Source organism: Myotis myotis, unplaced genomic scaffold (genome assembly GCF_014108235.1).
Source record: "Myotis myotis isolate mMyoMyo1 unplaced genomic scaffold, mMyoMyo1.p scaffold_m19_p_9, whole genome shotgun sequence".
Taxonomy (NCBI): Eukaryota; Metazoa; Chordata; class Mammalia; order Chiroptera; family Vespertilionidae; genus Myotis; species Myotis myotis.
Genome location: NW_023416401.1, coordinates 71,928,528 through 71,950,358, shown reverse-complemented (window position 1 = coordinate 71,950,358; position 21,831 = coordinate 71,928,528). Strand labels below are relative to the sequence as shown.

Genomic DNA, 21,831 nt, shown 5'->3' with positions numbered 1-21,831 from the left:
AGGTCTTAGAAAGATATGTAAGACTTTGTACATCATAAAGAACATGAAGTCATGAAGCATTTGCAAAATAGGCTTGTGCTATGCATAAACTTTATACTGATAAAGTTGAAATTCAGTTAAAATGTATGGAAAACATAAATTATCAAAATTGACTAAAGTTACATTATCTGAATAGACTACTCACCCTGGAATAAGGTGAAATTTTAATCAGAGATTTTAACAAACATGTACTAAGCCCAGAGGGTTTTATGAGTAACTTCCAACAATCTCACAAGAAACATACAATTATTATTTAAAGTGCGACAGTGAAAGAAATGGAAAGATTTCCAACTCATGTCGTAACTATAACGTTACTACTACTGAATGGATACTACTAGTTCTCATTTATTCACCAAGAAAACTGTAAGCATGTAGTATTACTAAGTAAAGCTTTCCTAGATTTCAGAACCAACTAATTGGAGAACATAACAGAAAATAAACCCTATTCACAATAGTAATCAAACCTGAAAAATAGCTTGTAAAAAGAAATGTGAAGAATGATGAAGGGAACTATAAAAGTTTACTAGAACATAAATAGATATGTATACCATGTCCTGAATGGAAGCATTAAAAATTTAAAAAAGTAGGGTCGATGAAGCAGAGAATCAAATCAGTGATTTGGAAGACAAGGTAGCAGAAAACAATCAGAGCAGCAAAATGAAAACAGAGTTTAAAAAATGAGGATAGTTCATCTTACATAAACCATAATTTTAAAGAAAATGGTACTACAATGACATTGTTTTTGGTGTGTTAAATCACTGTTACAATGCTATATAATAAAAAGTAATTTCTTTTACATCTTCAAAAAAAATTCTCAACTCTTCTAAGGTAATAAAAACATATAAAGCAATTCCCATTAAAGTCTCACTAAATATTTAAAATAATTCTAGGGTCTGTTTGAAAGAAGACATTTATGGAAAATTTTAAGAAATATTTTTTTTAAATGAAAGGAAATTTGCCATAAAAAACATTTTATGAAAATACATAAAATGAAGCTAGTGTGGTGTTGATAAATGAACAGAGAAAATAAAGGTCAAGAAACAGACTTATGTGAAAGTGAAAATTTTAGTATGTGATAAAAGTGTTATTTTGTATCCATGATTGTAGAATGAAGTATTTAACAAATAGTAGGACAAGTGACTATTCACTTGGACAAAAAAACAAAGTTGTATCTTTATCTTTTCTTTTAAGATATATTTTTATTGATTTCAGAGAGGAAAGGACAGGGAGAGAGAAAGAGAAAGATCATTGATGAGAGGGAATCATTGATTGGCTGCTCCTGTATGTCACACACTGGGGATGGGGCCCGAAACCCAGGAATGTGCCCTGACTGGGAATTGAACTATGATCTCCTGGTTCATAGGCTGATGCTCAACCTATGAGCCACACCGGCTGGGATGTATCTTTATCTTAAACCTTACACCCATAAACAACTTCAAAGTAGATTGTAGTCTTAAACAAACAAAAATAAATAAATAAAAATAGAAGTGTTAAAACAAAATATATTTAAAGATTTTGACAATCTTTATTTGAGGAAAACTTTCTAAAATAAGGCAAGAAAATCAAAAGTCATAAGGGAAATGATTCAGGGTTGATTACATTTAAAACGGAAAGTTTCTGCATGGCCAAAGGCAGCATAAACAATGTTAAAAGGTGAATGCAAGATTGGTCCAAACATTTACAAAGTTCATGAGACAAAAGTTCAATATGGTTGATAATTAGCAAAGCTGGCCACAGTAATTCCGCCCCCCACCCCCGTCCCTGTGCACATGGTTCTTTGCAATGTTACTTTGCTGGCCCTGCCATCAGGAGGATTTTATTTCCTCCCCCTAAAATCTGAGCTGACCCAGTGATTTTTTTGCTGAATAGAATGTGGCTAAAGTGACATTGTTCAAGTTCATCAAGAGGCCTCTCAACTTCTGCTTTTAGACTCTTGCTGTTCTGAGTCCACCATGTAAAGAAATTCGGCTAAATCCTCCTTGAGGATTAAAGACAATATGGACAGAGAGCCAAGGTGACAGCCAGCACCAACCATCAGACATATGATGTCATCTTGGACCATCTAGCTCATGTCAAGCCAACAGAAGGCTGTTGCCATATGAGTAATCCTAGGCAAGATCAGCAGAACTACCCAGGTGAGTCCAGAGAAGGTGCTGACACACACACTCATGAGCAAATAAAAAATGGCTGTTAAGTCACTACATTTTGGGGTGGTTTGTTATGCAGCAATAGCTAAGTGGGACAGTTATCCACAATTATAAAGAATTGCAGGGATAAGAGCAAACAGACAGCCTGGGAAATGGGTAGGCAAGTCACAAAACAAGAAACAATGGCTGTTGACTTGAGTCAGAGCTGGAGGAGTGTTGTTGATGGAATGAAACAAGAACTTGGGCTCCACGGTCAGCCTGCCAGGGTCTGAATCCTGGCTGTGCCCTACCACAGCCTTGGGCAAGTTAGTCAGACCGCTCCAGGCCTCAATTTCCTAATCTATGAAATGGGTATATAAATACTATCTATCCTATAGGGTCATTGTAAGGAAACTTACTTGTATTAAGTACAAATGAATGTTTTGTACATATAATTGTTTTCTTACTATTATAAATTAAAGACATATGAAAGAACTAATCTGCGTATCTGATCAACATGAGCCAAACTTATTTCAAGGAGGAGATAAGATTTCATTTAAAAGTGAAAAAAGTTGATGGCTTTTGCTTTTACTGCTATAAATAGCTCAGGTGAACTTTTGAATCCAGAGAATCAGTGAGTACAAGAAGCTAAACTGGTTTATTGAGTGCAAGTAGAGGAATAAGAGGGAGGAAGAGCCTATAAGATTATAGTTAGGAAATAGAGAACAAAGACATTTAGTTACATTTCAGAGTTTGGTTTGCTTTAATGTTACTGTAATAATAACCAATTTGATGTTTTATAACACTTGCTTAAATGTCATTGTCTTAATGAGTTGTAGTTTTACTATTTAAAATCTATAGAAATTCATGGTTCTAAATCTGGCTGAGATTTAGTAGAGAGACACTTATTTGAATTTCAAGTAAAATATTATTATTATTGTTATTACCTATGGGTTATATAATTTGAGATGTTTTGTCTTCCAGGCTGCTTTTATTACATATAATTGTTTTCTTACTATTATAAATTAAAGACATATGAAAGAACTAATCTGCATATCTGATCAACATGAGCCAAACTTCTTTCAATGAGGAGATAAGATTTCATTCAAAAGTGAAAAAAGTTAGTCTCTGCATTTTTTGCACCTGTTGCAAACAACTGTGTAATTTCTTATTAGATATTTTAAAATAACTGAAAATAGTACAAAGACTAACACTATTTTTATGAGCCACACATATCCAATAGAGATAGTGTGCTCAAAGCATTTTACTGCCTCCTCATAGCATACCTCCAGCACAGGAAGTCACAGAGTAAAAAAAAAATCTATCCCCAAGGATGCTGAAATTACCAAAAAAAAACCATGTTAGGTCATGTTGTGTGTGTGTGTATGTGTGTGTGTGTGTGTGCCTGCATGTGTATTTTTATGTGTGTATGTATATATGATGTATCAATGTATTTTTACATATACTTATATGTTCATATTTGACACAATAAAACCATCAAGAAGTTTGAAAATGTAAATTGTTAAAAGGCTTTCTCTCTCGTAGTCAGCATGATGACTTTTCCAAGAATTTAGAATACAAATATTCTTCAAAGATTTCTCACTACAAAATAACAAAAACAAATTAAGCATCTTCTAGCTGTGCAACCTTGGGCAAGTTACTTAACTTCATCTTTTCTTTTTTCATTTGAAACAGGGATAACAATAGTACCTCATTCATGTGGAATTTTTGAAAAGATTTTAAAAGCTACTATATTTAAAGCGCTAAGGACAGTGTCTGACACACGAGGGCATTTTACAAATCTTAGCTATTATGGTTGTTATTCTTGCTACTATTTTATCGGGTGTCATTGATGTGTCAAAATCACCAGATCTTAAATATAAGAGTGTATCTCCTTTAAAATGATCCAAACACATACTACAATTTGGGTAAATAAACCTACCACTCTGTATTTCTAACTCCAACCTCCTATTTTAGAATGTTTTAAGCAGAGAAAACCAAAAATAACATAGTATAAGCATTCATTTTCCAGTTGCAAAGAATGATGTTAGCAGCTTAAGATCACATAGAGCCAATACAGGAGTTTAGGAGAGGTTAAAAATGTCCAGTGAACAGAAAGAATATTTCATCCGCAGTTATGTTTTCAAATACACCTGCTACTGGTGCATTTACTTCCTAGGGCCTGAAAGCAACAGGCTAATCAATGGCTTTTGCAGAACTTCTTACTTGGCGGAATATACATGCTCCACTTGAATCATAACGCCTTTGGGGAATCAGAGGGCCAATGAAATAACTTTAGTCAGGAAGACTATAAAATTTTTATACTAACAAATTACAAAAGAGGGTTCAATTATGAACTCAACTGTTAAACTCATCATTCTGCCTGGATACGTGCATTGAGTGGACAGAATAACCGAACACTACTATAGGGTAAACTGAAGCTGGGATATCAGCAGCTCCTTGGGACCCAAGTGATTCCTAGGGGCATTACTCTTTCAAATACCCCATTTCTTCCACTCTCTTGGGGCAGTTCTTGAGCCAAAGGCGCTTTGGAGAATGTAATCCACTTCCCCTTTGCAGTTGCCACTTCCACCAGCTGCTTCTCTCATTACCTTACTGTTCAGGCAGCAAAGGCCGGCCCCATTTCTTCTAATGATAGCAAACACCTCATTAAAAAATCTGCCAAATTTACTTTTCCATGGAACATCACTTTTGCAGCTTTTCATGAGGCCACGAGGAAAGAAAGCATCATGTATAAAATATGATTTCCAGAAATCTTGAAGATATTAAGAATTATTCCTACATGACTGGTGGGTGTACCACAGTCCGTAGAATGGCAGTATCTTCCATTTCCCCAAAGGAATCCCAGCAGTCTGTCCCCGTACCTGTCTGCCCACAGGAAAAGGCGAGAGGACCCCACAGAGTTAGACATTTTCAGAAACGTCCCCAAATTAAGAGAACTTTAGGCTCTGGGGTGAAGACTTTCCTATTCCTGGTTTTGCATGTGTTCAAGGGTCACCTTGCTTTAGTCTATAACACCCAGGCAGAGAGAAAACGGTGTAATTCATCAAGAGTTTGGAATGTGTGAACTTTGGCAACTTTCTTAACCTCTCTGAACTTCATTTATTTGTGTGTGTGTGTGTGTTCTGTAAAGGGGAGATAGTAATAATATAGTACCTTATTAAGTCAGTTAGATTTTGTAAAGCACTTCAAACAGTTGCATAGTAGCCACTGTTTTAAATGTTGAAGTGAATTCTCTCTTTAACAGTAAACGTTTCCCCCAACAAATTACATAAAGAGGCAAACACTGAATAAGAGACAACGATTGTAAAGTCCTTTGGAAACAATACTTATCTGGGCATTGCAGAGCAAAGAGCTTCAGAAGGGCTAACTTGCGGAGGAGATTTTAGGCGCCAGAGAATTCCCTCTGCTTTCGGAGGGAATCCCTGCAGACTTTTACCCATGCCCCAAGCTGACAGTTGTCACATCACTAGACCCAAGGGAAAGCGCTTTCCAAGGTAGCGGCAGGCCATCCTTACCTGGGAAATCCTTTATTAGGAAACCGAAACTCACCTTTTATATGACGCCCACTCCCCCCCCCCCACACACACACACTCCCCTCCTCTTCGCGACCCCCAACCCCCGGGCTCCTAGCTAAAATCGATCGTCATTACAACCCCATTCTCAAGGGGCAGAGCGCTAGGAAGAAGTCTTGGCTGTAAGTTTAAAAGCCTGAGTAACTCCGTCCCAAAGCACGGCAGGTGCCTAGACTCCGCGCCCTCCCCTTGGCCAAGACCGCACTCGGGAGCCTTCGTGAAGCCCACGCGGGACATCGGAGGCACCCACCGGGACCGCGTGGGAGCTGAGAGGATGCCTGGCCACTCTCCTCGGGAAATCATTTCCTGACCTTCGGTATTGCTCTCGGAAGGGGCAGACTCACCAGGGCTCTCGCTCCCATACCCAGTTTGTGGATATTATCCTATACAGTCTCCTTCCGCAACCTCCGCCCCTCTCCCCCTCCCAGAGTAATACTACTCGGCCCCTAAAGGGCAACCGCAGCCTGGCAGCCCCCCAAAGCAAACACATGCATGTTCCACACTTCCTCTGCCCTGTGCACGCCTCGCACCCCTGATGTCTGACCTGCGGCAGACCTGGAGGCGCGCGTCCGCCAGATCTCAGCGCCAAGTCCGGCCTCCCGATCGTACTCCCGCGCCGCCTCAGCCTAAGACGGGTTGCCCCGGCAAAACTGCTGCCAAAACAGTTGCTCTCGGGTGGGGCGGGAACCCGCCTCCTCGCATCCCTCACGCGCGAGCCCGGCACCCAGCTCCGGGTCCCCTCTGCCGCGCGCGCCCCTCTCCGGCAGCGCACTCACCTGCAGCTGGGTCCCGCTGGCGTTGCCCGCGACGGCGTCCTGCCCGTCGGCGGCCCCCGTGCCGCGCAGCACCGTTATGTGCAGCGTGAGCAGCAGCAGTCCCAGCAGCAGCAGCAGCTCCGCCGCCAGGCGGACCATCCTCTTGAGACGCGCGGCTTTAGGACCCGGCGCGGCGGGCGGCGACGGCGGTGGCGCCGGGGGAGGAGGAGTCGGAGCTCCCGAGCCCGGCAGCGCGGCTCCAGCCTCGGCCCCCGCCGGGCCCCCGCTCCCCGGGCCCGCGGGGCCGGCGCTGGGCACGGCGGGGCGCGCCGGGCCGGGGGAGCAGGAGCCGCCGCCGCCGCCGCCGCCGCCACCGCACCACGGCGGAGCCACGGCGGGGCCGGGGGCGTCCAAGCCGGCTGCGGAGCAAACCCGGGCGCTTCCCTGCAGCGGCGGGGACAGGGGGCAGCCCGGGACCCAGGCCGGGCCGGGGACCACCCTGCGGACAGGGGGCAGCGGGGGCGGCGGCGGGGCGGGCGCAGCCGAGCCCCCGAGCGCACATGGGCGCCCCAGATGTGGCCGCGGCGCCGCTGCTGGAGCAGGAGCGGCCGCCAGAGGAGCGCGGGGAGGAGGAGGAGGAGGAGAAGGAGGAGGAGGAGGAGGAGAAGGAGGAGGAGGGCTTCAGTGGCGGCCCGCAGTTACCTCCACGCTTGGCTCCCCCGCCCTGAGCCACTCACCCGACGAGCCACCTCCCCTCCTTCCCGGGCTACTTTGGGGCGCGGAGTGCTAAGGTGAACTGGCTTCAGATGGGGGCCCTGGGGACACGGGGGTTGTCACTATTTGGAGGTGACCTGGGCGCCCTTCCGGGGTCCGCGTCCAACTGCCGGGATGTGCCAAGGGTGCGCCACCGCTGCCGAAGTCGCTGCGGCCCTCGAGGGCAGGGCCCTGAGCGCACTGCAGCTCGGGGCTGTGGGTGGGTGGGGGTGCCTGAGCGAGTTTAGAAACCTTTATTGACAAAGTGGAGTTGGAGTTGTGGTGATGGAGCACGGAGGGAGCGCAGGACCAGCCAGGTGTCTGTCTGCAACTGTGCGCCCCGCCTGAAGCTGGCGCGCCTAGGAGCGGGGATGAGAGTCGTTCCAGAAGGATCTTGACACTTGCTCCAGGTCGATGGGCCGCCCGCCTCCTGGGCACCGCTGCTCCTGCACCGGCGTCTCCCTGTAGAGCCTGGGAAGGGAGGCGACTGGGATTCGCTGGGCGTGGGGCAGGTCCAGCGCGCAGGTGTCGCGGCGGTGAGCTGCCGGGGCCGGGCTCGCGGCTCCCGCGCGCAGAACGCAGGTGGGCACTGGGGTAAATCTCAGCTCCGGCAGTCGCGGGTCCGGGGGCTCATCCCGGAGGCGCCGCGCCCGGAGGAGACCTGGGGGCTGCAGACGCACAGCCGCCGTTCCTGGGCCGCCGCCTCATGACCGCTCTGCAGCCTCGGGCTCCCGCGCGCCGCTCATGCCTTGCAGGGGTAGCTGGCGAGTGAAGGGGCTTGGGTCTGGCCGAGGGCGCGGGTTCCTCTCCTCCGATGCAGGAACAAACTGGGTCCGACGGTGGGCTCAGATCACTGCCGCGGCACCGCGCGTTTCCCTCCCTCCGGGTATGGCTGTGGCTCCTGCCTTCCAGAAGTGGCTCGGAGTGGCAGGCGCTCCGTCCGCCTGGTGCCTTTTATACTGCGCTCCCTCCGCCTCCCACCGGGTTTCCTCCTCCCCCTCGGCGCCGGAGCCCGCCCAGCCCTTTCCTCGCCGCTTGCGGAGCCCTCCGTCCTGGCGTTCGCACACAAGCCTTTCGCAAGTTTCCAAGCCCATCTCGCACCCAGTGCCCCTGGGATGGGTCCTCCCGATTCTCCCTTGGTGACTGATATTAAATAAATAAACAAACCTTTCTCGCCGGCTTGACTTTCTCCCCCTCCGCCCGGATTCTGCCCTCCTGCTCCCTGGGCTCCAAACTAAGGAAATATTCTTAATTCAACGACTTTGATTGATTTTATGAACATCTTTATGCGCAAGACACCTCAGCCAAGTCTTACCCAGATTAAGACAAGACACACCTTCATCATTACGGAAGCTCCACAGTCACGGTGGCATTTTGCAGAATTTAAATAGCAATGGTTAAGGTATGGAGTGCTGGTTGGGTTTATTTATGTCCATGGGAGGAAGGGCTAGTTGCCACTTTAAAGATGCCTTCATCATCTTTAAAATTCTAACCAGTTCTAGCATCTTATTAATAAGTTGGCAGCCGCTTATTAAGCACGAAATTTATTTTCCTTTTCAGTGTTTTTTATTTGTTTGTGTTTTTTTGGTTTGGTTTGGTTTGTTTGTTTTTGTAGGAGGGAGGAGGGATATTTGGAGGGAGTGCTTGTTTTGGATTTTTAGGTAGCCAGTCCTGCGAGGCAACTTATTGCACTCTCCAGGCTCTAAAATGCCAATAATTGTCAACTAGAGCGCTGGGGAATAATTTGAAACAATAGACTGTCCGTGGTTCAGATGGGAGATCAAAGAGAGGATCCCAGCCGCTTTCAGATCCCTCCAGGATCCTCCAGTGTGTTTTTTAATTAGAATCACTTAGAGGGGGCGGGGCATGGATGGAATATATAAATTAAGATGGCAAACTAGACAGAGTTTAGGGCTGGCTCTAACCCCTGAGTGCCAGATTGTGAAGTGGCGCAGAGGGACAAATGACTTTCCTATTGCCCCAGGCAGGCTGTTCTAAATTAGAATCCAGGCACTGCTGTGTCCTGCGTTTTCATCACACACAGTCCCCACATGTGAGCCTCAACTGCCTCTCCTCTCATCTCAAGTTAACATTTTTGGATCCTAAGGAAAAATAACTTAAAAAAAAAAAAAAAAACTCTGGAAAGAAATCCTCCCAGTGTAAATTCTTGTAAATTTGTTAAGGGAGAGTGGGAGATCAAAGTCTTTGTAAGATGTTGTAAAAATTGTAAATTGATTTTTGGGGACAGAAGTCTTTATAAAATGTTGAACAAATGCATGAGTGACTGCTCTTAAAACCCTTTCACGCTGTGAGACCCAAATTCCAGGTGAGTTTATGTTTTAGTAAGCACCCATAACCCGTATCTGTAAATGCCGGTGCTCTGTGACTGAGCTGTCAAACGAGGCTGCCAGCAGAGCTCTGCTTTTGAGGAGATGGGAAGCACGGGCTTACAATTTTTGTGGAAAAAGAATGACAAGTTTCAAAGCCTAAATAAATTAAGTTTCAAGTATATTTATGAAATGTTACCAATAGCTGAGGAAAGTCTTAAAGATCTTACCTCCTTCAGCATTCCAACAGCACCGTCCTTATGTCTTTATTGTTGATCTTACTTCCTAGTAAGAAGTCTGATTGTATGTCCATCTTCCCACTGGACCGGGGTCACCTTTCTGGTGGGACATTTCAGAGCATATCTCCCACCCACACCCCACCCTCCACCCCTCCAGTATCCAATTTTCTTCTTCCCAGGTTCACAGCTAAATAAACATTTTTTTTTTCAGCAATACGTGAGGTGAGATGGTCAAGAATTCTGGTCCTTCTTCTACATCTGGCCATGAAACATCCCTAGTGAGTATCTATATACAGCTTTCTCTTTCCTTTCTACATGGCGAAGGACTCTGAGGTAAAAGGAGCCCTATTCTCTGAGCTACGATTCAAAAGAGAATGACTGGGCCAGAATGCCTTCATTTACCCTTGCACAGTGAGAAATAAAACTTTGTTGTTCAAGGCACTGTGATTTTGGGATGTTTGCTTTAGCAGCTAGTATCACCAGTCCTGACAAGTAGCACATTCTTCACGCAGGGACACCTGCCTTATCATTAACATATTTCTAGACATGAGCACAAGGCCTTCCATCTAGTAATTGCTCAATCAGTGTTTGTTTAATGAATGTAATGACTATGGTCTTTATTTAGATCCTACTTGGTGAAGGAATTCTCTTGAGAGTGTTTCTACTATAAGTGGCTGACCTATGGATATTAACTCTTCTGTCACTTGACTATTCCCTCATAGATTTTGTCTTTTATTATTGATCATTGGCCCCTTTATCTTGCAGACAAGCTATTTGACTAGAATATTTGAAGAAAGTAAAAAAAAAAAATAATAACACACCACAACACCTGTAGTAAATATCATTGAAGAGAACCTTATAGCAAGGTTTTTATTGTTTTTACATTTTTTTTTACTAAAATCAGTTGCAGGGCAGCAAAAAGTAGTGTTAGTGCAATCTTTAAAACGCAACTTTTTATTCTATATATTATACTTTTAAATATATACAAAAGTAAAGAGAATAATGTAATGAATGATTACAGACCCATAACCCAGCTTCAACAAAACTCAAGGCCAATCTTGTCTCATCTATATTATCATACACTTCCTCCTTCTGAAATTATTTTGAAGCAATTCCATGACATCATATAATTTCACTTGTATCTCAAAGTGTAAGGGTGAACTTACCCAGTTCAATGAAAACAAATTTAAACACATAAAAATGTTTTTTAAGTTAAACACATGCCTACTGTATGTGAGCTGTAAAACAGATTTGAGACGTCAAAACTAGACACTTTTTTTCTGGGTGTAAACTTATTAGCAGTTAGGGATTATGGTGGAGGCTGTTATATGTTCACCAAAACTTGTTTTCTCTTCTTCCTGGACATATTGATAAACTATTTGCCAATACCCTGTCCATTTAGATACAGCCATGTGACTGGGTTCTGGCCACTAGAATGTGGGTGGAAGTGATGTGTGTCCTTTCCATATCTAGCCCATAAAAGTGTCCTGTGCATGACCTCTCTCTTTTCACCTTGTCTGCTGGCTGGATGCTTCTGCCCAGGGTGGCCTTAGATCAATGATCAGCCTGGCTCCCAGACGCAGAGCCCTTACCCCAGCCCTGCCTCTGCCCAGAACACCCTGGCTGGGCTATTGTGTGACTGAGAAATAAACTTTTAAAAAAATTTGTGTTAAGCGACCAAGGTTTTGAGGTTTGTGACAGGAGCGTACATTATTCTCACAGATAGAAGCTGGTAATGTTCTGCGAGGGAGGGCTGGCAAATCTTTTCTTCAGAGTGCCTGACAGCAAAGCCTTTTGTCTCTGTAAGTTTTGAGGTCACTGTCCAACTGCTCAACCCTACTGTTGCTGCTGCAGTGGGAAAGCAGTCAAAGAAAATATGTCAGCAAATGGGTGTGGCTGTGTTTTAATAAAACTGTGTCCACAGACAGGCAGCTGGACCACATGACTCAGTTTGCCAATCCCTGTTCTAACAGACAGACACAAGCCACCACCTCGTCTCAGATGCCATATATGAAGGAATTACTGCAAAGTGGGGTTGGATGGATTCTACTTACTAGCCATGGAACCTCTTGGGCGAGTGATTTGACCTCTTTGAGTCTGTTTCCTCACCTCTAACTTGGAGCTAAGAATGTCTACTCTAGGGTGGTTGCGAAGTTCAAATATTACTCCCACAGTAGGACAAGGTGAGTAGGTCCAGTTCTTTCTATCGGATGAGGAACTCCGTATTGTGCGCATGAGGACAGGGAGCGTGTCTGTCTCATTCATTTCTGAATTCACATAGTAGATGCTTCATAAATATTTGATCAATGGATGCAACTGCTAGAAAACTGCTGAAAGGAGTCTTAGAAGTAAACTCTAAGCCCTGGGGGGGGGGGGGGGTACGGGTAGAGAGGGAATACAAACAAACGAAAAGCCCGAAGTGTTGTTCCATTAGAGTCCTTTGAACTATGAAGTGCTCACAGTGCTCAGAAGTGAGAAAATCACCACCCGGGAGGCTCAAAGGCGCTCCCAGGGGCTCCAACCCCTGCAGCCACAGCGAGGCTTGTGGGACACCTGGACCATTGCTTCCTGGTGCTCTAACTCACACACAACACGTGTGAAGATAGAGGGGATGCCTGTGGCTCTTCGCTTCGCCCCCAAAGCCCCTAAATGTACAAAGAACCCAAGAGACCACTGCATGTATGATCCGAAGAGGTGAAAAACCTTTATTCTGGAGAGAGGGATGTCCTTCCCAGGCATTGGCTGGAGGGACAGGGTAACAGGACTGGCTTTTTGAAAAGGTTCGTGACAGTTCTTCTTTATGTGGCAGGGTCCTTTACTGCATTCCCAGTGTGATATTAAAATAGGATGTCCTGCTAGTCACCTGACCTATTCTGCAAATAGCTGACCTTTGAAGACCTCATCTGTTTCAGAGGCCACTCTCCACTCTTTTGCTTTTGCATTGCTATACTTATTTTTGTGCAAATTCTGGAAAGCAAAATCTCAGGGATAGTTATTGCTGGGGGAGGAAAATGCTTCATCATGATAAGATTATATGTTATACAATATACATCCTGTAAGTCCCTTTAAAACTCTGAAAAGTAATTTCTAGGCAAGAAGAGAGCACATTGTTCAGTCAGAATTGAATCTCAGAGTTGGAAGGGGCCCGTAGAGCTCACCCAGCTTCCTTTTACAGATGAGGAAACGGAGGCCCAGAGAATTAAGTAGATATTTTCAGTATTGCAGAGGGACTTAGTGACAGCATCAGGTTCTCCAGCTCCAAAACCAATGCTCTTTCTATTTTTCAAGGTAAACTTTTAAAAATAAAAGTATGACTTACATATGGGAAAGAATACATGTCCTAAGTTTATAACTCAAAGCAATTTTTACTACTCAGATAAAGAAATAATATGTAACCAGCACCCAGAAGTTAATTATCCAAATGTAACCAATATGATGGCTTTTATCACCATACGAAGGATTTGACTTTAGAAAAAACTATATAATTTGAGTTTTATAGTACATATATCTCTTTTGTATCTGGCTTCTTGTGTTGTCTTCTATCCCTCTCCACAACTTTTTATTTTGAAAACATTCAAAGTAACAGAAAGGGTGCAAGTATAATCGAATGAACACCCATACATCACTGGGGTGGATTCTACAAATAGCCACAGTTTTTCCTTCATTGTATCAAGGCCCTTTGCCACCTGACTTTGCAGCTTCTCCCACCACAATGTGGGGCATCCTCAAGCAGTCTTGCATTCTCTCTCTCTCTCTCTCTCTCTCTCTCTCTCTCTCTCTCTCTCTCTCAACTTTGCCACTTTCATATGAATAAGCCAGGGCTACCCTGCTGGAGGAAAAGAGACAGGGTCCCAGTCAACTGCAGCCAAGAACCAGCCTATGTCTAGAAGCAGATCCAGCCAGCTGGCCTGCTGCTGAAGGAAACCCAGCGGGGATCTCACAGAAACCACCCATCCGGCGAGCTCAGCCTGAATAGCTACATAAATAGTTGCTGTTGTGTGGGGTTTGTCATACAGTAAAAACTGATCATTCTACCTTTCACCCCAACTACTTCAGCATATTTCTTCTAAGAATAAACAGCTTCTCCTACATCATCACAATATAATTAGTTATCATGCTCAGGACATTTGACATTGATACAATAATATCTAATTTACAATGCATACTCAAAATGTTCTAATCATCCCTACAATATCATTTACAACTGTTTGGTTTTCTATCCAGGATTCAGGTGAGAATTACTTATTGTATTTTAAAAATTGAGATATAATTCACTTATTGGATTAGTTTTAGGTATATTAGGTATATTAGGTTTAGGTAAATGATTCAACATTTATTTATTTATTTTTAAAATATATTCCTATTGATTTCAGAGAGGAAGGGAGAGGGAGAGAGAGAGATAGAAACATCAAGAATGAGAGAGAATCATTGGTCGGCTGCCTCCTGCACGCCCTCCACTGGGGACCGAGCCCACAACCCAGGCATGTGGCCTTGACCAGAATCGAACCCAGGACCCCTCGATCCACAAGCTGACATTCTCTATCCACTGAGCCAAGCCAACATTTTCATATATTGCAAAATGATCACCATAATAAGTCTAGTTAGCACCCATCACCATAAAATAGTTATATAATACAACCTCCTTTTAGGGAAGGTTGTATTACATAGTCACCATGCTGTATATTATGTCCCCACAATTTATTTATCTTTTAACTGGAAGTTTGTACCTTTTGACCGCTTTACTTATTGCACTTAATTGTCATTGTCATGTTTCTTTATGTCTGTCTTGAACAGTCCCTATCTTCTCCCCACATTTTATTTTTGGTGTCTGGTGTCATTAACATTTTTTTTTTTAAAGTCTAGGCCAGTTGATGTTGCAGAATGCCATCAGTTTATACTTGCATGATTGCTTTCCCAGGATTAATGTTGGGCAGGATACTACCTGGATAATGTTGTGTTCTCAATGCATCACTTCTCAATGCCACTTTGCCCAGTTGTCGGGAACTCTCTTTTAAGGTGCAGTCTTGAGTCACTTTTATGAGGTTAAGTGGGAAGAGTTCTTAATGGAAAATGTGTTGGTATGTTATATTTTTCTTTTGTGGAAAGAAAGGAAACATGACTTCACCTAATTTTCAGGAATCTACTCTACTTTATTCTAAGTTGTCAATCTTGTCCCGTCCCCTCTGGACAGTGGGCTATGACTGTATTAGAGGGTGACTTTCATCTATGAATCAGTTATCTTTTTATTTGCTCTCATAGAAAGTCATTATTAATTCATTCTTAATGATTCTTTTTGTTGTTGTTGTTAGAAAGCTGGGCTCGGTGTAAAAAGGAGAAACAAATTTATTGTTAATCACAATTTTCTTCAATGATTTAAACATATTAAAACATTAGCTTTATGATGCATTTTTAATGCAAATAATCTAAATATATGTAGGAACATTTAAAAAGCTCAGTCAAATGAAGAAAAAACTCCAACAGATTAGAAATATTAACTCTTTTCTCACAACTAAAGCGCAGTTAAAATAATCTTTTCAATAGCTCCAGGTGAGGTTGTGTCTGAAAGAAAGCGAAAACTGGTAAACTTGCATACAGAAGTGAACTTAATGACAGCAGTTCCTCAGCAGAAAAACATGAACTGACAACTTAGAGTGCAGCGCCAGAGATGTCTCCACTCAAAAGAGTTTTGTGACTGACTGGTTCTCACATCTTTACTAATAAACACAAGATCTCGTCACCAATGCTTGTGGCAGGATTTCACAATGATTGGGGGTGGAGTACCTCATTTGTGAGCCAGATGTGTCTAAACTTAAATCTGAAGATTCTCACTTGGTAAACTCTAAACAGGATGATGAAAGTTACATGAGAAATGGCCTTGTGAAGGAATAAGCATGAAAGAACTGTTTACATATCCTTGGAGCTCAAATTTGGGTGGTTGTTATTTTACAAAGGGCAGGATTTTCCTTTATTTCCTGGTGTCTAACTTAGTTCTGAAATCATAGTTCAATTTTATGCATAAGCAGCAAACAAAAAGCAGTGTTTTGGAATAAAGATTTTATTGATTGAGAATATGAATGCCAAAAATACTGTACTTCAATGGGATGTTTTGGTTACTCACAAAGATTGAAGGATGAACTTTTCTTATACTTTGTTTGCTGTTGTATATGATTAAATAACATGTGATAGTAATATGAAGCACAATGGTATTGAAAAATATTTTTATATATGTATTAGTCAGGGAAAGTAATTTTGGCTGCCATAACAAATGGTCCCAGAAAGTTCAATGGCTTAACACAATAAAACTGTATTTCTTGAGAAAATTTGAATATTTTGGTCTTCAAAGGGAAGTCTTCCTTTGATTAAGGGGCGTGGAATTCTTTTATTTATTGCCTATGCATTTTCTAGAACTTTCTTCCAGCAGACAAGGGAAGGGAGAAGAGTATATGGAGGCTTGCTCAGGAAGCTGTAAGGCCAGACCACATGCTATGAACTGGAGCTCAGTCACAAGGCTCCAGCCAACTGTAGGAATGATTGGAAAATATAGAATTCTTGTGTGCTTAGGAGGAAACTAAAATGGGTATGCTAAATGATCAATTCTTTTTGCACATTGAATCACCTCTGCCAAAACATCACTCATTTTCATCAATATGTGAACAAAAGTATATAATGTCATGAGTGGACCAGAGCATGGGCCAACACATTTTTTCTATCAGGGCTGGAGAGTAATCTTCAGGTTTGTAGGACAAGAAGAAGCATTAATGACATCATGTATATAATAAGCATTTACAGTATAAGTGTATTTTAGCTCAGAGTCCATACAAGAAGAGATGGTGTGCTAGGTGTGGCCTAGGGCCATAGTTTGCTGACCCCTAGACCAGAGAAACTCTAAATTTTAGAATTTAGAGTCTAAAAGGAAATAGTTGGCATTGAAGGATTTTCTGTTTCTCAGATTCTTTCCTAAGTGGATTTTGACTTTGGTTGAGATTCTTCAAATGACCATTTGTATCAAATTATATGAGAATATAAACTTAATTGAGGTTACGAAGATTATGCGAATAAAACACCAGTTACATTCTTAGAACATAGCATGTAAAATAACATTTATTATAGGCTAAACAGTAATTGGGAAGTTTTCTATATATATAAAAGCCCAGTGACCTGAACGGCAGAACGACCAGAAAGACTGGAATGACACGTGGCTATGACGCGCACTGCAACAGCCAACCAGCCTGATCTGGGCTCCAATTGCCCCCTGTCCCCCCCTGCCCCGGCCGGCTTGGCCCCCAACACCCCAATCAGGGGTGGGGCCGGGTGGCCAACCGCCCACAGCCTCTCCCTCCTGCCAGCCCAGCCCTATGAGCCCCCATTGGGGTGGGCAGGCTGGACCCTACCTGTGTATGAATTCGTACACTGGGCCTCTAGTATTTTATAATAGTAAAGCTATATCCTATATAATAAAAGGGTAATGTGCAAATTGACCCTAACGGCAGAACACCTGGGAATGACTAGTCATTATGATGCGCACTGACCACCAGGAGGCAGATGCTCAATGCAGGAGCTGCCCCCTGGTGGTCAATGCACTCCCACAGGGGAAGCTCTGCTTAGCCACAAGCAGGGCTGACAACTGCAAGCACAGTGGCAGTGGTGGGAGCCTCTCCCCCCTCCTTGGCAGCACTAAGGATGTTTGACAGCTTAGGCCCCCAGGGAGTGGTCCTAAGTTGGCAGGTGGACATCCCCCAAGGGCTCCTGGGCTGCCAGAGGGATGCCTGGCTGCTAGGTTTGGCCCAATCACCCAGGGAATGGGCCTAAGCTGGCAGGTGGACATCCCTTGAGGGCTCCCAGACTGCAAGAGGATGCAGGCTGGGCTGAGGGACCCCCCTGAGTGCACAAATTTTTGTGCACCAGGCCTCTAGTGTCATTATAAAATGGTTCATTTCTACAACATAATCCTCAGATGCACCATGCTATTTTATTTCCAGGTCACTTTATTTGTAATGATTTATTTCAGTTATCTCAAACACTCAGATGTTGCCTTTCTCTTTGCTCTTCCTTGCTTCTCTCTTTTTTTATTAATCCACACCCGAGAATATTTTCCCATTGATTTTTAGAGAAAGTAGAAGAGAAGGGAAGAGGAGGAGAGGCAGAGAGAGAGAAACATTGATGTAAGATACACCAATTGGTTGCCTCCTGCATGTGCCCAATTGGGGCCAGGGATCAAGCTGCAAATGAGGTACATGCCCTTGACCTGGAATTGAACCTGGGGCCCGTCAGTCCTCAGGTCGATGCTCTATCCACTGATCCAAACCGGCTAGTGCTTCCTACTCTCTTTGTTTTAGAATGGTTACTTTTCCTTTATATTGTATAACTGGGTAATAATATTAAGCAGAAACTGGAGTTATGGAATGGTCCAGGCAGAGCCACATAGATGGGTGTCTGTTTGGCCTGACCATATCGGTTCTGACCCGTGGTATGGTGAGGGGTAAGATTTTGTATATCGTTTAGAATAAGAAAATATTACAACTAAAAGGAAGCATTGCAAAAATGTGGTTTATAATATAAGATTTCACTAATGAATAGAAGATACCTGTTGTGGCTTTTTATATTTTTTATCAAGCACTTTTGTGATTAACGTATTATGTTTTCACTTTTGAAAACATGGAAAATTATAAAAGAATGAAATTGCAATTATACACATATTTATCACCTAAAGATGATCACTGTTACCCTTTTGTATAATTCTTTTCAGTTTATATACTCACAAGCACACACCAAACACACACACACACAAATACATAGTTCACATGCCTACGTTTTTACATAGTTTGGGGACATAATAGAAACCATATTGTATATGGTGATTAAAAATCTTCTAAGAGAAAACTTTTAATGGTTGCAGCATATGAACTTGTATAAATATATCATAATGTACTTAGCCTAACCTCTATTTTTGAACACTTACATTGTACAAAGTTTCCTTAATTAAAATAACATTAACAGAGGTATACCCAACAAAATGAGCACTTATATCAACAAAAAGACATGTGTAAGAATATTCATAGCAGCTTTATTCTTAATAGTCCACAGCTGGACACAATCTGAATGTGTATCAATTTTAGAATAGATAAACACATTTTGATATATCTATACAATAGAATATTAATCATCAATAGGAAAGAACTAATGACTGGATGCTGCATGTAACAATATGGATGATTCTCGCAGACATAATGTTTACTATAAAGAGTAGATATAGCCCGGCTGGCATGGCTCAGTGGTTGAGCATCGACCTATGAACCAGGAGGTCATAGTTGGATTTCTGGTCAGGGAACATGCTTGGGTTATGAGCTTGATCCCCAGTGTGGGGTGTGCAGGAGGCAGCCAATCAATGATTCTCTCTCATCATTGATGTTTCTATCTTTCTCTCCCTCTCCCTTCCTCTCTGAAATCAATAAAAATATTTTTAAACAAAGTAGATACAAAAGAATACATTCTGTATCATTCCATTTAAAGTAATAAGCACAACTAATCTAAGGTGATGAAAGCTCTTGGGAGGGGAGTAGATTCGGATGGAGCCCAAGGAAACTTTCAGAGTACTAGAAGCGTTCTATATTTTGAACTGTGTTCTGGTCCATATATATGTAAGAACTAATTGAGCTGCACACTTCATGTAAGACTTATGTACTTTCTGTAAGTTGTACCTCAATAAACAAAAATGGGAATAAAAGTACTCTGTGATACATCTTTGAACATAGGTTTTGATTATATTTCTTATGAATTCCTTAGTACAATCCCATACGTCCTAAAAATGCTATATTGAATTAGGTAACATATTTTTTCTAAAAGTCTATGATCTATTTTTTCTGTCACAGATCTCTATTTCTGTTATCCCATAAGCTAAAGGAAAGAATTTATCAGATAATGCTAATGTGTTTAGATTTGTCAAAAGATAATAAGTCAATGGGGAGTCAGGACTAGAACTCTATTACTCTTCTTTGGATTTCTTATGTTTCAACAGTGTTGAATATATAAAATCTGAATTCAAAAGTGAATGTAATTAAAGACGTTGTTTACAAAAAGAGTTCACAATAGAGTTCTTTACCTTGTAAAATTTTCTAGTACAAATCAATTATGATACAATTAATAAACAATTGTTTTATGTATTCAAGGATGTTGCTAGTTTACAAAGTGAGACAATGTGCATCCCAGAGTACATTTCTGCTATGATAGTGTTGCTTAACAAAAACACCAAAATGTCAGTGGATTACAATAACAAAGATCTTTATTCATACTCATAAACCTGCAAATCAGCTGTGGTTTGATTGACCTTGGCTGGTCCAGGATGAATTATAGTCAGTTTCAAGTTTGTTTCCATGTCTGCGTTCAAAGACTGAAGCTAACAGAACAACAATGTGTGGAGAATGAAAACTCCAAAAGGCCTGCCCAACAACACAGGCACATTTGTTGTTCCGCCTATTTATGTATTCATTGGTTGCTTCTTCTATGTGCCCTGACTGGGGATCGAACCCTCAAACTTGGCCTCTACGGACCGTACAGGCACATTTAAAGCTTCAACTCATGTCACACCCATTTACATCCCATTGGCCAAAGCACCATAATTAAGCCCAACATCAGTGCATTAGGGACAGGGAAGACCAGGGTGAATACACTCCATCTATATTAGTAACTACTGCTGCATAACAAACAACCCTAAAACTCATTGTCATAAAACTATTTAAACTTATTATTTCTCACAAGTCTATGAGGTGGTTTGGGTGGCTTTACTCATCTAGGCTGTTCTTACTCATGCATCTGTGGTCAGGTGACAGGTGTTTGGCCTTAGCTCTTTTCCATCTGGTGTCTTCTTCTCCAGCAGGATAGCTTGAACTTGTACTCATAATGGTGGCAGGGTCCAAAAGAGAATGAGACCCATAAGGCTCTTGAGCCTATGCCTTGAACAGGTACAATATCACTTTTGCTGCATTCTGTTGTCTAAACTGTCATAAGGCTGGTCCAGACTCAAAATGTGAGCAATGTGTCTGAAAAGGCACATTGCAGAAGGTATAGATCAGTGGTTCTCAACCTTCTGGCCCTTTAAATACAGTTCCTCATGTTGTGACCCAACCATAAAATTATTTTCATTGCTACTTCATAACTGTAATGCTGCTACTGTTATGAATCGCAATGTAAATATCTGCTATGCAGGATGGTCTTAGGCGACCCCTGTGAAAGGGTCATTCGACTGCCAAAGGGGTCGCGACCCACAGGTTGAGAACCGCTGGTATAGATAAAGGGAAGAGCAGGAAATTGTGAGTGGCTTTGCAATCTTCCATAATGACTACAGTGCAGATTGTGAGGGTGAAAAGGGAAGGCATATCTGTATTTTAAACAGCAGAAAAAATATTTCAACTTTGTTAATTCAGTTTCAACCTCGCTTTCCTCTAACAGGTTAAAAAAACAAACACTGTTCTGCATTGCTCATCTTATGTTGCAATCCTACTGTGTGCTGTTCAAAATCATTGTCATCACCAGATTATAGGTTTTGTCAATTTACGACCTTATTCAGGCTCATAATGAGACTTTGAGAAACTTAGTCACTAATGTCCTTTATGATGGCAAAGGAAGGTGACACATAATACTAATTTGTTTCTCCAGATTTTCAGTGTTCATTACTCAATTAACTGTAGGAAGAGACTTCATTATCAGAGAAACTGGTATCAGAGTAAATTTTGGTAATGAATAAAATTGTGTATATAAGGTGTGAATTTTATTCTCATGTCTTTTTCTCTCCCAAGTCTCTCATTTCTCCCTTGAATGTCTTTGAGAAGACCTGTGGTGGATTGCATGTGGGTAAGCAATTCAGGTCACTTTCCTGGAAATTTTATCGTTCAAAGCCACTGAGTTTTAGGGTGATTGTTGTTAAGTGCTGTTAGCTGATTCCTACTCCCCAACTAGCACTGATCTGTCCACCTGTGAGAAATCAATGCTCACTGTGTTAA

At 42.3% G+C, this 21,831-nt stretch overlaps 1 protein-coding gene and 1 long non-coding RNA gene across 4 annotated transcripts in view; one reads left to right on the top strand and one right to left on the bottom strand.

Moving 5' to 3' along the window:
- Positions 1 to 8,212, bottom strand: part of ISM1 (isthmin 1) — a 77,128-nt gene extending 68,916 nt beyond the window's left edge. For both annotated transcript variants that reach the window (XM_036321265.1, XM_036321266.1), the window contains exon 1: positions 6,538 to 8,212. In XM_036321265.1, the coding sequence (XP_036177158.1) occupies positions 6,538 to 6,675 (138 nt within the window). In that variant the 5' untranslated portion in view covers positions 6,676 to 8,212. The remainder of the gene's footprint in view (positions 1 to 6,537) is intronic.
- Positions 8,199 to 21,831, top strand: part of LOC118662645 — a 66,586-nt gene continuing 52,953 nt past the window's right edge. Inside the window, exons 1-4 of one of the 2 annotated variants that reach the window (XR_004969817.1) lie at positions 8,199 to 8,671; positions 10,047 to 10,113; positions 11,809 to 12,018; positions 15,377 to 15,866. This is a non-coding gene — a long non-coding RNA (uncharacterized LOC118662645). Of the gene's footprint in view, positions 8,672 to 10,046; positions 10,114 to 11,808; positions 12,019 to 15,376; positions 15,867 to 21,831 lie in introns of those variants that run through there. The other variant, XR_004969818.1, reaches the window with a different exon arrangement.